General features: G+C 35.8%; 1 protein-coding gene across 1 annotated transcript; it reads right to left on the bottom strand.

Moving 5' to 3' along the window:
• Positions 1-1,234: 1,234 nt before the first annotated feature.
• Positions 1,235-2,887, bottom strand: LOC138896564 (aspartic proteinase CDR1-like). The gene is made up of 2 exons (XM_070181842.1): positions 2,703-2,887; positions 1,235-2,045 (listed from the first exon to the last, which is right to left on the bottom strand). The coding sequence occupies exons 1-2, from the start codon at positions 2,885-2,887 to the stop codon at positions 1,235-1,237; spliced, it is 996 nt and encodes a 331-aa protein (XP_070037943.1).
• Positions 2,888-18,341: the final 15,454 nt, after the last annotated feature.

Here is an 18,341-nt window from a genome sequence, read left to right on the forward strand (position 1 = left end):
TCCCGAATCTTCAACTGGTGATACCCAGACCTCAAGTCAATCTCAGAGAACACCCTCGCTCTTTCAATTCTTTCAACTCAGTTGATGCCATATGATAATGAGGAATAGAAATGGGTTGAGTGCCCGGCATCAAGTCAATACTAATATCAATATCCTTGTTGGGTGGCATGCCCGTCAGGTCTATAGGAAAAACATCCGGAAAGTATCATACTACAGATACAAAATCAATAGTAGGAGTATCAGTATTAACATCTCTCACAAAGGACAAATATGATAGACACCCCTTCCCAACCATCCGTTGGGCCATCAAATATGAAAGAGAGAGCCTATATATATTTATAGGTAAACTTGTTCCCTAATAATAGAAATCTCTTAGTATAAACTTGTTCACTCTTTAGGCAAAGAAAAGGGATAACCTTTTAATACTCCTTATGTGTCAATTTATGTGGACCTATAACTATTTTATGAGTCAATATTTGGTTATCAATATTATAGTTTTAAGAAAATACCATTAATTTCATATATATTTTTCTTTTAAAATGCGAAACTAACAAACAAATATTAGCGTTTGATATGTATGAAGTCATTCTTTTATAGTATCAGATTGCGTTGATTATCAGACAAAGATTGTTATAACTAATAAAGATGCACATTTCATGCACTCATAAATATGATATTTTTTATACGTTTTCAATTTAGTAGAGGCTAATGAAAAAAAGGTGATTTGGATGTGAAGTAGTGGATTAAATTTGTGTTGAAGCCATAAAGTATTGATATTGCTAACAAATATGTTTAGGGCACGGTAGAGCAAGATAAATTTTTATGGCTAGAAAAGATGCACATCTCATGCATGCATTCTATATGTTCATAGCACATGTATCTTTTATGTTTCGTTACTAAAACTTAACTTACTTTGGATAACTAACTATGCCCGAAGCGATATGTTGGAGTAATTTTCAATCCTTAAAAATTTCTTTAACACCATGTTGAAAAGTTTTATTCGTAAATATATTTTTTTTTCGTGCATACATTATAATAATCTTATTTACTTGATTGATCATGTTTATTATAAAATGATGATCATGAACCCTGACAAATAAGTACAATTACAGAGAATATAAACAAGCACTAATAGATATTTTCTTTGTTAATAGGTAGATATGGACGAAACTTCACAAATAACAAAGTAGATTATAATTTCATAATACGGACTGAAACCTATTTTGGAACTAAATCAGGTCAACTTGTTGCAATCATTGGCCTTGAAAGATACGATCATTTTATCTAAATTGTATCCGACGAGAAAGTTTGATTGGACCATATTGCGAAAGAAAGACTGATCTTCCGTTCGTTTAAAGGCTAGGCACTGAATTCTGCTACTATTTAGAATTGGAGGCATTATATTCTCCCCAGAAAATAAGACATCAGCTCCAATAAAATGAAGCGTCGTTGGAGGAATATCAGTGCCTTTCAGATCTTTGTAGCAGAGACTTAGCCCAGATGATGAGTTGTCAACCCACGGTTCTACTTTAATGGCTTCTCTCACCAATGTATCGAATTGATTGTAAAACGGTGCAGGAAGGAAAGTATAAGTAGTTCCTGAGTCAATCACAATATTTTTCTCTTGAAAAATAGTAGAGGAATTAACAACAAGGTCAAGTTTTTGTTCACCAACCGGTATGCCTAAGAGGGTCAAGAAATAGTGCACAAAGGTAGGTTTAACAATAACTCGATTGTCACCAAAGGTAAGTTTGCTAGGGATATCTAGTTGTGCCCTTGGTACAAAACAGTAGGAAAGTTCTTGTCCAAATGTTAGACTAAGTTGCGACACTAAAGACGCATGAGAAGCGCCAAGGTCTATTACGCCAGACATCATAGGGTTCACTAGTGTAGATTTGGATATGTGACCACATCCATAAATAATACTTGGGAAAGAAATTTTTTCTCCATTTTCATAATAGAAAGTGAAAGTTTTAATGGCTACATCACCAAATGAGTAACTACTAGCAATGTGGGTCGCAGAATACAATTCCTTAGAAGCTATTCTAAAAGCATTTGTCTGAATTACAGGATATCAACTTAAAGGTTGAAGAGTTTACAGGATAGAAAATGGGGATATCTTGCTTGTAACAATCTAGACAAGGTTGGCATTGTATCGAATTAATATGACTGCCAGTGTCAATAAGTGCCAGTTGGAACTTTGGAGGAGTTCCAACAGAAAAGTTAATAAAGTATGCACCTAGAGGGTCAGGTACTAACTCAGTCCGGAGTGAATTTGGAGAAGATATAGGAGACATTATTTTTGAAAATGGTGGATAAGCTGAATAGTTGTCTCAAATTATTTTAGAATTTTAAGATAAAATTAGTTATTTGTTTTCATTTTACCCTTGTAGTAATTGTTGTTGAAAACTACAAATACCTCAATTATGGGGTGATATTATGATTGCTCAAATACCAATAAGATAATAAGAAAATGAAGCGAAAGAAATAACATGTAGTAATAGAAATATAACAATAACATAATACAAGACCAAACCACTACTACTGGTATTGGAAACAAATACTCTCGACTATTTACTAGCCTTTTATCTTAATTCTCAACCTCCACAGCTTCTTTTCAAGGGTCATGTCCTCCGTAAGCTGAAGCAACGCCATATCTTGCCTAATCACCTCTCCCCAATACTTCTTTCGCCTACCTTTACCCCTTCTCAAACCCACCAAGGGTCAACCTCTCACACCTCTTTGTATGAACATCTGTGCATCTTCTCTTCACATGACCATACCATCTAAGTATCGCTTCCCACATCTTGTCCCCCACCGAGACTACTCCTATCCTGAGCTGAATGTCTTTATTCCTAATCTTATTGATCCTGGTATTCCCGCACATCTATCTCAACAAGAGTGCAAGAAATGTGAATCTTTGTTAGTTATAACAATCTTTGTTTAATAATCAACACAATCTAAATCGTATCCGACGAGAATGGCATTATATTCTCCATAGATAATAGCACATCATCTTCAATAAAAATAAAGCTTCATTGGAGGAATATAATGCCTTCCAGATCTTTGTAGGAAAGACTCCACTCAGATGATGAGTTGTCAACCCACGGTTCTTTTTTAATGGTTTCTCTCGCTAATGTTTCAAGTTGGTTATAGAACGGTGAAGGAAGGAAAGTATAAGTAGTTTATGAGTCGATCACAATATTATCCTCTTGAAAACCAGTAGAGGGATTAACAACAAGGTCCAATTTTTGTTCACCAACTGATATGCCTAAGAAGGTCAATAGTATACATTGTAAGGATTAACAACAACTATAATGAAAACACTCATAGACCCTCAAGCATTCTGAGTGAGGATAAGTTTGCTACAGATCTAATTGTGAAAAAGGCACAAAACAATAGAATTTTTTCCTCCATAGATGATACATACTGAAGTCCACGTATGAGTATCAAAGTAGAATATAACAAACTGAAGAAGTCTAAAGCTAATTAAATAAATTAGGCCAACTTGATGCAATCAGTGGCCTTGAAGGATACAGTCATTTTATCTATATCATATCCAACGAGAAAATTTGATTATGCCATTACGAGCGCAAAACACAGCACTAAATTATTGCTCACTAGTCAAAGATAGTATAGTTAATTTATCATCTCCACATGGATTAGATTTAAATAGTGTTTGAATAATCTTTAGTTAATTACTATCCAGAAAAATTAAAATCTTTAGTTAATTACTATCCAGAAAAATTAACTCTTGATTGAATGATTATCAACTATGGTTAACTACTAAAACTTAAGCAATTAGCAAGTGATCACGGAAGACAACATATGAGCAATAAAGAAATATCAATGAGAGAAATAAGGGTAATTGACTAGACAGGTGCAAGACAATTGACTCGGGATCCAATTGTTGAATTAGCTCACTCTATAATACTATTGATTCTCACGAATTCAATAGATAATTGGATTAGACTTGAAGTTAATATTTCTCTTTCGATTAAATATTAATTTCAGTAATTAATCCAATTGAAGAATGGTGAATAATTGCAACGAATAAAATGATGATTTTAGTCTAAAGGGTAACTTCTCACGAATATTTTCCTATTTTCTAGTTTGATTAATAATTCAAGAGGCTCTTTCGATTACCTAGTTGAATCACAAATTTAAACTAGAGCGTAAGATGTAAAGAAATTCAATATCAAGCTCCTCTTTCGATAATCAAAATAATAAATAACTTTCAATACGAATTAAAACCCATCAATTAATTAAAACAATTGTCAAGAATCGAATCCCTAATCAAGTTATCAGTACACCATATATGTCAACACCCTAACAGAAATTACTCCATAGCAATGAAAAAAGTTATCTCAATAACGTTTAAAAATATAGAAAACATCAATGCTAATGATTTGATACAAACTACTATATTGCACCGATTGTCACACCCCTTTTTACCACCCGCAAAATATATTATGTGAATTATTGTGGATTAAAGAGTTTTTTCAATTAAAGTGATAAATTTGAGTAAAGATTATTTTACTTACAGAGTCGCCACTTGGAATTGATTTTTGGTGTTCCAAGTCACTTTTTATTTGAATCCTTATTCAAAGGAAAGTTTGACTCTATTTTTATTGGTCCACGAAAATAAGAGACCGGGTAAAGAATTTTGTTGACCGAGGAGGTGGTGTAAGGCACTCTCCGAATTCCGTGGTTCTAGCATAGTCGCTTTTATTTATTAAAACGTGGCTTAAATAATATGGATAAACTGTGTGGTATTGCCTTAAAGTATAGTTGTCTATTACCTTTTAGTAATTAACTAAATGTTATTAATTTTGGCCTAGAAGCGTATAAGCACACGAGGTCTTTCTTTTTATCATGTGTGTTTAATCAAGGAGCGAGTATGAACGCATGGTCAAACACAATTTATTATTAAAGAGTCAATGAGCAGGAATGCACACGTGACTATTTTATCAATTAAATGTTGCCAAAGATCGTGTATGAATACATGGTCTACATTTGAAACGTGCCTAGAATTTTCTTATCGTTTAAATTATTTGAGGTAATTAAGTTATTAATTAATTCCTCGAGAGGCAAGGATTAAAATTGTTTAACTAAATATGAACATCAAATTTAGACTAACTCATGTTTATTGTTTTTATGGCATTTGGCCACTCTATTGATCTATTGAAAAAAAAAATAGCTCAACTTTGTTATTAAAAGAGAATGGGCAAACTCATGAATTTTATTGGTACTGGACTGTTGCAATTTAGTATACAAAACCAGCCAGCTGAAATGGATTCGTGTGGCCCAATTAGCTATATAGAAAATGGCCAGCTTTGTTGTTAAAGGGGATATTTACATAAATAGCCGCCTATATTCATTATTTACTTTTTCTATCCATATACATAAATTATATATTGATTATATATAATTATATACATATAGTACATAAGTTATACATATATAATACCTTCGCTGGCTATTTTTAGTTTAAGTGATTGGGTGAACGGCTATTTAAGTGAATTCTTCTTAAAGAAAACTGGGCCAGCTTAATGCTAAAGTTGTTGGGCCCAACGAGTTAAGTTTAGTCCCTCTTTTCGGCAGATTAAACCTCATGGGCCAATTATTCATAACTCTATTTCAAAGATCATCTTTTATTGGTTTTTATAAATCATATTTAAACCACAAAATTCAAACAACAGAGGACATTGGTGTTAATCATTAATGCAATCTAACAGTGAGCATAATGCCCAAATTACATATAATATTCCAAACCAACAATAATAAAAAAACAGAGATTTGGAGAGGATATTGGACTCTTCAAGATGCATTTCTTTTTCTTTTTAAAACAACTAGCGGAGAATTTAATGTATTTACAGCTAAACTTTAATTTACAGAAAATCTAATGGTAAAGAGCTTATTACAAAGTCGGTCTTTGAAACATAGAATAGAAACGACAACTATATATATGTGTGTATATATTATTACGACACTTAGAGTTCTTACCATTTAAGATTTTCAAATAAGCTTAAATATTCATGCCATGTGCTTCAAGTTCGCATTTTTTAACAAGACTATGACAGATCTAGACATACACATAGATAACATGACCAGAGCCGGCTCAACAGATCTCGGGACCTAAGGCGAAATCATATTCGGAGGCCCTTAATCCCAGTATAATCTACTAGTGGAGTCTTGAGAGGGTAGTTTGTACGCAGACCTTACCCTTACCCTGGAGTAGAGAGACTGTTTTCGATAGACCCTCGGCTCCCTCCCTCCAAGAACTACCCACCTTGCTCGTGGGGTGACTCGAACTCACAACCTCTTGGTTGGAAGTGGAGAGTGCTCACCACTATAGCAACCCACTCTTGTCAAATATACTAATTAATGAGGGAAGAAAATTATCATAATTTATAAATTTATTGTATACAATAACCTCAATCAAGTAAAAAAAAATACTGTAACACTTTTTTTTATTCTAATTATTTATATAAATTATATAATATATAATAGTAACAATAATAATAAGAATTTAAAATAAATTTGGGGGCCTAAGGCAATGGCCTCACTGTCCAAAGCCTTAGAGCCGCCCCTGAACATGACCACAATAAGTCAATTATCTAAGAAAATAGTTTGCTGCACATTTTTGTGCAAGTACATATGTGACTAGTGGCCTTGTGAGAGCAGAGACGTGTATGCATGCAGGGACTTACGTGAGTTGCATTCCATATTAGGACCTGCAGCCGGCAGAGTCTCCTTCAAAGTATTTATATTTCTCCTGTCCAAAATTGTATTACGGACATATGTTGTATTTTATTTTACATTCCTAGTTGATGCTCATGCACTTGTGACCGGGTTTTGGGGCGCTTATGAGTTGTTCTGTATTGAAATTGGTAAATATATTATTATTTACATTGTGAACTCCATCTTTTACTATTTAATGGAAGAAAAATATGATTTCAAAATATTAAAACGAGAACCAAATTAAGTATATATTTTTGGCTTGCCTAACAGCAATGTATGGCGCCATCACGACCTTTAGATGGATTTTGGGTCATGACAACTTCAACAATTGAACCCAGAAACTAATAAGTTTAAGATTGCCTAAAGGATCTCTTTTCTCCTTCAAAGTTTTTGCACTCTAAGAATCACTCCCAAGCTCACAAATCTTCAGCTTACTATTAGATGTTCAACTGATATTTTACTCTCTCTCAGATGTGCGTCCATAGTGAGGAAAGAAACTCTTCTTTATATAGGAGGATAAAGGACCATAGGACAGATTTTTGTTTAAAATGATAACTCTTTGACAGAACATCTGTCCAAAACCAAAAATCTACCCAAGAAACACTTATTCCTCACCAAATCTGGACAGTCTTTTGGAGTAGTATTATACTCCAAAATAGTCCTTAATAGTAAAAGCAACCAAACACGGACCCTACACTCAAGTACTCTCTCTTTCTTCCCTTTCCTCTCATTTAGCTCAAATATTCAGAGCCTAAAACAACCAAGATAGTCCCCATAATAAACTACTACTAATCAGAATTCGGAATGCAACAACTTGGCTATCAAACCAACCAAACAAGCTTATAAACTAACTAACACGTCTCTCAAAATATTTAAACCAAACAAATATCAACACATAAGCTAATTAAAATCAAACAAATAAACAATAGCAGTGATTGACCAAGCTAGTAAAAAGGAACGAAATAATATAGCTAACTCGATTAATACAAACTACTAACTATTCGAAACTACTTAATTACTCTCATAACACAACAGACAGTCATAAAGACATAAACAAGAAACAAAGCTAAACTTTAAAACTAAACTAATTACTGAAATCAGGGAAAAATTTTTTTACCAAAGGCAACGACTATATAAATGAAGAAAATGAAATAAAATAGTTTTGGAAATTTTTTTGTTTGTTTATTTCTCTGTACAGTGTAACGTATAAATACAAAAGAACGAAATCTAGTCTAAATAAACTTTGCCAGCTGGCAGTATTTTACTAGTCTACTCCTAAGAGTTATTGTAACTAACTAAGGAATATTTACAAAAGAATAATTTTATCTACTATGTAGAGTATTTTTATTGTATCTTTTGGGTCCTTCTAGATTGGGTCAATAAAAATAGCTGAAGCTTAAAGGCCCAATTGTTGAAAGTTAAATCCAAAGTAAAATGAGCCCAATCATAGTAGATTCCAATATGCCTTGACCCGTTTTTATAAGATATACACCTCTCTTCAGACACAAAGTAACATAAGTAAAACCTAGCTGCCTTTGTCTCTTTTGTCTCTCTGCATACCACCATCAGAAAGTTCGAGAAGACTACCATTTTCATTTCTAAGACCAGCACACACACCCCTCAAGTTGGAGGGGGATGAAAGGACACCCAACTTGCTCAAAAGATTGTGATGAACCGGCCTTGTGAGAGACTTTGTGAACAGATCTGCGAGCTGAGAAGAGGAGCGAACATAGGAGAGGGAAATCGGCCAGACAAGGAACTGTTGTCTGACAAAATGATAGTCTTGTTCTATATGCTTCGTTCTTTCGTGAAATATAGGGTTTTTTGCGATATAGATTGCTGACTGACTATCTGAATGAATAAAAACAGGAAGGGAAATTGGAATAGAAAGATCATCAAACAGGCATACCAACCATGTGAGCTCAGCTACAACCCGTTGCATTGAGCTGTATTCAGCCTCTGCAAAGCTTAGAGAAAGAGACGAATGCTTTTTGGATTTCCACAAAATTGGAGATGAGCCAAGAGAAATGTAGAAACCATTGACGGATCGACGCGAATCTGGACAAGTGGCTCAGTCGGAATCATAAAATGAAAGGAGATAAAGACATGAAGAGGCCAAGTCCAGGATCCCTTAATAAGCAGCGGAGAACACGGAGTGCATCATTGAGAGGGGCCTGTCGAGGATCCTACATATACTGGCTAAGGTGTTATACGGTGCAAGACAGATCTGACCTTGTATGTGTTAAATAGTTCAGCTTGCCCAACAAATGACAATACAAGGTTGGGTCTGAAATGGGAGCACTAGTCTTAGCTAAGAGGTGAACAGAAGGATCAAGAGGACAAGAAACAGGTGTCTTGTTGAAAGAATTAAATTCGTGCAGTAAATAAAGGGTGAACTTCCTCTGAGATAGAATCAAACCATAATGCTCACGGAGAACTTCCATACCCAAAACATAATGTAAGCTTCCAAGGTCCTTGATTCTAAATTCTTGATGTAGAAAATCCTTTAATGCAGTCAATTCCTTTGCATCATTACATGTTGATAGTATGTCATCGATATATACTGCGATAATAGAGATAGAATAATCTGTCTTTTAAAAAATTAAAGAATAATTATTCAATGAATGTGTACACCCTTTAAAATTAAGAGCAATATTGAGCTTAGAGTACCATTGCCTAGAAGCTTGACGAAGACCATAAATGGACTTTTTCAACTTACAAACATGGTTAGGAGAAGGTGGTATAAAGCCAACTAGGAATTTCATATAGACTTCCTCGTTTAAATCACCATGTAAGAATGCATTGTTCACATCCAATTGATAATGTACCTGTCACGACCAGAAATATTTCACCGACGGGACCGTGATGGCGCCTAACATTTCACTTGCTAGGCAAGCCAACGTTAGAAAATTGTTAAACCAATTCCTTATAACAATAATTAACTAAGATGAAATATAATAAGTACAAAATATTATTAAACTGTATTAATTACTACCACCCGGATCTGGAGTCACAATTCACGAACATTCTAGAATTTACTACAAGTAATAGCCTGAAAGAAATACAACTGTCTGAATGAAAAAAAATAGTAGGACATAAAAGATAGATGGGGACTTCAAGGTCTGTGAACGCCGACACATCAACCTTGAGTCTCCAGACAGCGGACCAATAGCAAATCTCGATTAACCTGAGCCGGTATTAAAATCTGCACAGAAAGTGCAGAGTGCAGCATCAATACAACCGACCCCATGTATTGGTAAGTATCGAGCCTAACCTCGGCGAAGTAGTCATGAGGCTAGGACAAGACACCCACATATAACCTGAACAGTATAATCATGCTAGTGGCAACAACAGTAAATAAAGAAATAACGCGAAAATAATGGGAATGGGACATACAGTGGGGGTATACAATATAAAGAGTGAGAATAATGAAAAAATAGAATTAAACCAAAAATCTTTAAACGAATTGAGTAAATAAAACAGCAAGGGAAAACTGTACAGCATCACCCTTCGTGCTTTTTACTCTCAACCTCACCAAATAAATAAATAGAACGGCACGGCATCACCCTTCGTGCTTTTACTCTCAACCTCACCAAATAAATAAATAGAACAGCACGGCATCACCCTTCGTGCTTTTACTCTCATAATATACATGGCATCACCCTTCGTGCTTTACACTCTTCCTCACAATATAAATAATGCATGCACAGCATCACCCTTCGTGCTTTACACTCCTCCTCACAAATTACAGAATCAATAACAACTGATAGATAAGAGTATCACAAAGAAATCAGTATTTTACCCATAATCAATAGCACAATGTAACCTTAACCTTGAATCAATATTCGAAAGTTACCAAATCTCAGTGAAACCAGATATAAGTCACCCAACATTTCAAATAACCCGCTAAGCATGGATAGTAGAATTTAAGGCTACAAAATAGACAAGAATAAAATTTCACTCGCAGGCTATGACTCGACAACGACGCATAGATGCTCGTCACCTCACCTATACATCGTATTTAACAACCAAACACGTAGCAAATAAACACATAATACCTATTCCCTCAAGCCAAAGTTACACACGACACTTACCTCGCTCCGAAGGCCACTCAATTCTCAATCACAGTTTTTCCTTTGGAATTCACCTCTAACCACTCGTATCTATTCAAAAATGACTCAATAATATCAAGTATTTTTAAATAAATCAATTATATTGCATAAATTAAATTTCCCAAATTTTTCCTCCAAAAAGTCAAAAAATTGACCTCGGGCCCGCTTGGTCAAAACCAAAAGTTCGGACCACAATCCAATTACTCATTCATCCCCGAGCCCGAATATATAATTGGTTTTGGAATCCGACCTCAAATTGAGGTCTAAATCCCCAAATTCCCGAAATACCTAGTTTCTACCCTAACCCCTAATTGTACCATGAAAACTCTAGATTTTAGGTTGATAATTCATAAAATGTAATGGGTAATTGAAAGAAAATGGTTTAGAATCACTTACCAACACTTTGGGGAAGAATATGACTCTTGAAGATCGCCTCTACCCGTTTGGTTCTTGAAAAATGTTGAAGAAATGGCTTAAACTCGTGTTTGGAGTCTGTTTTAAGTCACTGGACATGCCTTCATCGCGTTCGCGAGAGGCCTGTCACGATCGCGATGCACAGCGGCCTAAGGCCCTCGCATTCGCGAGTCCTTCTACGCATTCGCATAAGGTAGCTCCCCCCTAAGCCTTCGCATTTGCGACCCAGTGGACGTGTTCGCGTAGAAGAACATGACCCCCCTCCCCCAGGTCCCTTAAACTATCGCGTTCGCGTGAGAGAGATCGCGTCCGCAAAAGGGTACCACCCCAACGCTTCGCGTTCGCGACCAGTCCTTCGCATTCGCGAAGAAGGAAATTCCCCTGCCCCCATTTTACCTTTCGCGTTCGCGACACTACCTACGCGAACGTGAAGAAAGGCACACCAGAACAGCCGCTGCAGCAAAAATCTCAGATTTTCTAAGTGCAAATCACCCCGTAGCCTATCCGAAACTCACCCGAGCCCTCGGGGCTCCAAACCGAACATGCACATAAGTCTATAAATATCATACGGACCTGCTCGCTCGATAAAATCGCCAAAATAACACCTAGAACTACGAATTTAGCACTAAATCAAATGAAATTCTTAAGAACACTTTAAAATTTCTATTTTCTCAACTGGACGCCCGAATCACGTCAAATCAACTCTGCTTCATACCAGATTTCACCGGCAAGTCTTAAATATCATAATGAACCTGTACCGGGCTCCGAAACCAAAATATGGACCCGATACTAACAATGCAAAATATCAATCAATTCTTAAAAATAAATAATTTTCAAACTTTTAATTTTTATCAATAATTCATAACTCAAGCTAGGGACCTCCGAATTCGATTATGGGCATACGCCCAGGTCCCATAATTCGATACGAACCTACCGGGACCGTCAAAGCACAGATCCGAGCCCGTTTACCAAAAATGTTGACCGAAGTCAACTAAAATTAACTTTTAAGGCAAATTTTTTTATTTTTATTAGTTTTCAACATAAAAGTTTTTCGGAAACCTGCCCGGACTGCGCACGCAAATTGAGAAGGGTAAAAACGAGATTTTAAAGGCTTAAGAATGCAGATTCAAGTTCTAAAGAATAAGATGACCTTTTGGGTCATCACATTACCCAACTTTTCTTAACTGTTATGGCTAGGATGCATCTGATAGTGGTCATCTTGACCACTGGAGAAAAAGTTTCATTGAAATCTATTCCATCTCTCTGTATATCGCCTCTTATCACCAACCTGGCCTTTAGCCTTTCTACACTACCATCTGAATGTTGCTTTACCTTGTAGACCCATTTACAAGGTAGACCCTTTCTACCTAGGGGTAATTCCATGACCTCCCAAGTTTTGTTGAGCTCAAGAGCTATAATTTCCTATTACATGGCTTATTGCCAGCGTGAGTGATGTGCAGCCTGTGAACAACTAATAGTTTCATGCATATTAGATAAAGAATTGAACATATATTGATTAGTGGTGGGTAGGCTACTAAAAGACAAAGATGTGGGAGAGGCAGGTGCAAGAAAACTGGCATTACTCACATCTGGGAGTTGAAGAGCATTACAAATGTAATCTTTAAGGTATATCAAAGGATTGTGAGCTCTAGTAGACTTTCTAATGAGGGTATCCAATATAGGTAGAGAAACAGGATAGGAGAGTGAAGGAAAAGGTACACTATAAGTGCGAAATGGACTGGTAGGAAAGAAAGTTGCACTAAGGCAAGGAGTCTGTGGTGAGAGGATAAGAGAGGGAGAAACAACAGTAGTAGAGGAAGGGGTAGGATTAGAATGTTGGTTGTCTGGTGAACACAAATGTGATGAAGAATCTGAGTTTAAGGGAAAGGAATTGTGCAATGTAGCAGCAGGCAAATAAGAAGTCCATGTACAATTAGATTTGATAGAAGCAAAGGGAAAGAATTCCTCATGGATTACTACATCTCTAGATATGAAGACCTTTAGTGTCTTAAGAACAACAACTTTATAGACTTTTTTACCATGAGGATAACCTAAAAACACACAAGGAACAACCTGTGAATCAAATTTGGTTCTATGTCTTGAAAGAATAGAGGCAAAACATAAACATCCAAAGCATTTTAAAGCAGAATAATTAGGTTTGGCTTGAAAGAGGACTTCATAAAGAGTCGATATTTAACACTCTAGAAGGGAATATGTTGATCAAGTAGGTAGATGTGAGTAGGCATTCCCCCAGAAATAACAAGGCTTTAGATGTCTCTAGCAAGTGTCTATGCTTTCTCTCCGCAACTCCATTCTATTGTGGAGTTGAGACACAACTGGTTTGATGTATAATTCCCTGTGATTGAAAGAATTCTATTTAAAAATTACCAGACCCCGATTCAGAAGTATTATCTGATCTTATTATCTTAACTTTTGTATGAAATTGCCTTTCTACCATGGCCAAATAAGATTATATGACAATGAAAACATTTGATTTGGTACGTAGTAAGTAAATCCATGTACCTCTATTGTAGTCATCAACTATGGTGAGGAAATATTTATAACCATCATAGGTGGGATCCTTGTAAGGTCCTCAAGTATCCAACATGCATTAGTTCAAAAACGTTTTTAGTTGATATAGAGCTTGAAGGGAAAGAAAGCTTGGATTGTCTAGCCATAGGACAAATAAGACAAGGAGTAGAATAATTGAAACACGAGGGAACAAAAACATCAAAATATTTCTTCATATTGCTCAAAGGCATGTGGCCTATCCTATAATACCCCAGCTTTTCTTGTACATTGGATTCAGAAAAAGCAAAACATGAATTAAAAACAGGAACAAAACTAAATTTCTGCCTATATACAAAGATACTAGACTTAGGGAAACTTTGAAAAACTGGAGTTGCTAGTCTTGACTTGAGGATTATAGGCCTCATTTCTCCTTACCAATCTCTATAAGGCTCTTGAGTGAAGGGCCCTGCAACAGAAAATAAGAATTAGGAGTGAAAAGAACATACTGTTGAAGTTGTCTGCAGAACTTGTGCAGATACAACAAATTGAATCTAAAGGAAGGCACATACAGTACATTGTGCAAAACTAGATTTGGTAATAATGCAACAGAACATGAATGAGTAACTTTTACTCCATGGGAATTAGGCAAATTGACCATGACAGGTTTAGGCAAAGCTTTGTAGTTGATAAAGAATTTTTTTATTAAAAGTCAAATGCTCAGTTTCTCCACTATATAATATCCATGAATCACTATCAATTTGAATAAAATGGACAAAAAAATTGAAAAACTTGGATATACCAGCACAACTCAAATTTGCAGAAGCATAAGAGGTTCCTGCTCCCTGCTGGCCCATGTTAACCTGTTGTAGAAACTACAACAGCTGTGTCACATTTTCTTGTGTAAGTGATTTCGCTCCTAGTATATTAGCATTTCCCCGGTTTCCCTTTTCATTTGTGTTAAACACATCATTTTCTTGCACATTGCCCTAAACTTTCCTCTGCTTTATGAATTTAAAATCTAGAGGAAAACCATGAATCCTATAACACTTATCAATGCTATGGCCAGGTTTCTTGCAGTAAGCACAAATTCCAGCATTATTTTTTTATTAAAGTCAAAATTATATTAATAAAAAATATATTTGTACAATGCCAAGTAGTTGCTGACCAACTACTATCCTGAATATAAGTCTAGTCCTAGATTACACATTTCATCCATGCCTACTACAAGTCTAGAAATTACTTATAAAACTGGAAACATAAGATGTACAGATAATTACATACAAAAGAACTAAGCAAATCTATCTAAGTTGTGTAATATCATCTCGCCATGTCTTCTTTACAGCCATTTGACATGCCCAGCTAAGCTCCTATTCCTAGCCAGTTATGTTCCTTTTCATGCCTAACAACACCAGTAGTTTGCTCTATACTCTTCTTGTTATTGAGCATTCAAAGAATAGATACTCAAGTGTTTCAGTAGTTTCTTTGTAGAAAGCACAATTCTGAGGCACGTGCACTCCTATTTTATATAGTTTATCCACTATTGCTAGTCTTTCATGTGCAGCCAGCCATATGATGAATTTGAATCCGGGGTAGATGCTTGACTGTAAGACTATGCTCTTCCAAGGGACTTTTTGATACTGGGGCATCAGCATGAGGCAGGCCTTCTTAATCGAAAATTGCTCGTGCACCTACAATATCTTCAGTTTATCAATCAAAAAGCCCTGCATGGATTGACTCTGCAGGGTCTCTCTAGTCTCTAAGATTTTCTTGATCATCCAAGCTGCAGCCTTACGTGTAGGCATGTACTCCAAATTCTGCTTTTTGATGTAGTAGTTATGCACCCATTTTATCCACAAGCAGTCGTTTTTCATTGCAATAACCCATAATTATTTCATTACAACATCTTTGTTCCAAGTGTACAAGTTTATGACATTTAGTCCACCTGTAATTTGGGGCATACAAACTTTTTCCCAGGATACCACTGCTTTATTTGTGATGGATACCTCTCCGGTCCATAAGAATGATTTGCACATTGTTTCAATCATCTTCATAACCTTTCTGGGAAGGAGAAATATGTGTGCCTAGTAAGTTTGAATACCAAACAACACTGATTTGATCAGTTGTAGTCTGCGAGAGTAAGAAAGCAACAATACAGACTAACAACTAATTCTTGTTGTGATCTTCTCAATTAGAGGTAGGCATTGATGAGAGGCTAATTATTTAGAGGACAATTGTACTCCCAAATTCTAGCATTCTTTCTAGGATTAAAACCTCCCTTATGTCCCTTGGTCTCATTGAATCTTCTTTCATTTCCCTATAGGTTTGTAGCAAGGAAGGATCCAGAATTTCCTCGATAAGAAGGAGTAGCATGGATATCACTTTGTTTCTCATCTTGTATCACAAGTGAATAATCATGTCCAATGGAAGGTAAGGGTGAAGACAATAGTATATTACTCCTAACACATATGAATGTGTCATTTAAACCCATCAAAAACTGTAGCAACCTTTCATATTAATATGCCTTGAAGTTCTTCACCTTGGCACCACAGTCACATTCACAAACATATGCAGAAAACGTATTCAAAGTATCAAGCTTATCCCATAGGCTTTTCATCTTAGTAAAGTAGGTTGATATACTAGAATTACCTTGCACCACAACACTAAGTTCCTTTTATAACTGAAATAACATAGCACCATTTGTTTGTCTTAATCTGTCCTCTAAATTACTCCATAAGTCCTTCGCACTTTGAGAGTAAAGCACACTATCAGCTATCTCCTTAGATAGAGAATTGAGTAGACATGACAGTACCATGTCATTACACCTAGCCCAGGTCTTTAGAAGCCCAGAATCAGCTTGTGGAATAGTAAGAGTTCTATCAATGAGAACTAACTTATTCTTTGTAGATAAAGCAATTACTACAGCTCTTCTCCATCCACTGTAGCTTCTTCCATCAAACACTATGGAAACAAGATTCATCCCTGAATAATCCGAAGGATGAAGCTAGTAAGGATGTGATGAATCAACCACTCCACTCATAACTGAAGTTGCAGGCACAGTAGGATTGTCTGTGGAAGTGGATGACGCAAGTGAATCTAGGATCTAAGCAGTGGTACCCATAGCTTGAAGAAAGAAAAAAGCAAAAATAAAAATAAATGAAGCAAAAAGGATCGTGAAAAGGAAGAGCAGATTATCCTTGCTCTAATACCATGAAGAGAATGAAAGAAAATAATTTTGGAAAAATTTCTGTGTTTATTTATCTGTATAGTGTAATGTATAAATACAATAGAATGGAATCTAGTCTAAACAAACTTTGTCAGCTGGCATTATTTTACTAGTCTACTCCTAACATCTATTGTAACAAACTAAGGAATATTTACAAAAGAATAATTTTATTATCTTCTGGGTGCTTCTAGAATGGGTCAATAAAAATAGCTGAAGTTTTAAGGCCCAATTGTTGAAAGCTAAATCCAAAGTAAAACAAGCCCAATCACAGTAGAGTCCAATATGTCTTGACCCATTTTTGTAAGATATACACCTCTCTTCAGACACAGAGTAATATAAGTAAAACCTCGTCGCCTTTGTCTCTCTTGTCTCTCTGCATACCACCACCAAAAGGTTCAAGAAGGGTTCCATTTTCATTTCTAACACCAACAATAAACAACATGTTAATCCGCTAATTAATCAATTTAAATAAACAATTGTATCAACTAACATAATATAGTGGCAAGTGATAATCACAATACAATCGATCCTAAATTTAAACTAATTAAGACCAGAAAATAGAAACAAAGAGGAATGGAAAATATTGAGTCTCTACCACAAGTCGAGGCTCATGATTAATAGCTAAAAATCAGTTTGATCACTAAATATCCAACAAACTACTAATCAATACAAACAAAGATAACTAATCAATAATGTACTAACTAGAAACTCTAATTAACAGTGATTGATCAAAACTGAAAAATAAAAATAAAAAATTAACCTACTACTATTAAAAGACATAAGTTAAACAAGGGGATGATGGTTATACCTAATGAGCATGCTTAATGCAAATTCAAGTAGCGAGAAGATGTCAGGAATATCGAGCAGGGGTTGTCCTACATTGAAGCGCACATTTCCTTTTAGCAGGCACCAAAACAAACAAGTTTCGACGTCGTGATAGAAGGAAACAAGTGCTTATAGGTTGAGATAAGGCTAGAGAGGAGGAGCAGTGGTGGTAGTAAGGTGGCAATGACGCCGTTGAATCGACATTAGGGGTAGTTGGATGGCAGTGGTGGTGACTTTAAGGGGTGAAACTAAAGGGGAAGGGTAGATGTCTATGAGATCTACATGTTTATGTGAGATTTGTGTGGTGGGGTGGTCGGATTCAAAGCGAATTTTAGAAAGAAAGAAAGAAAATTTTGACGGCTAGGGTGTCGGATTTGGCTGGATTTGTGGAGTTTGAGAGGGAGTTTGAGGATTCGGGTTGGAGATATGGAAAGAGGAGGAAGAGACAAGGAGATGGTGAAAACATGGGGCCAATTGTAGGTCATTCATCGCCGGAGGGTGATTTACGACAG

Source organism: Nicotiana tomentosiformis, chromosome 1 (assembly GCF_000390325.3).
Source record: "Nicotiana tomentosiformis chromosome 1, ASM39032v3, whole genome shotgun sequence".
In the NCBI taxonomy this organism is placed as follows: domain Eukaryota; kingdom Viridiplantae; phylum Streptophyta; class Magnoliopsida; order Solanales; family Solanaceae; genus Nicotiana; species Nicotiana tomentosiformis.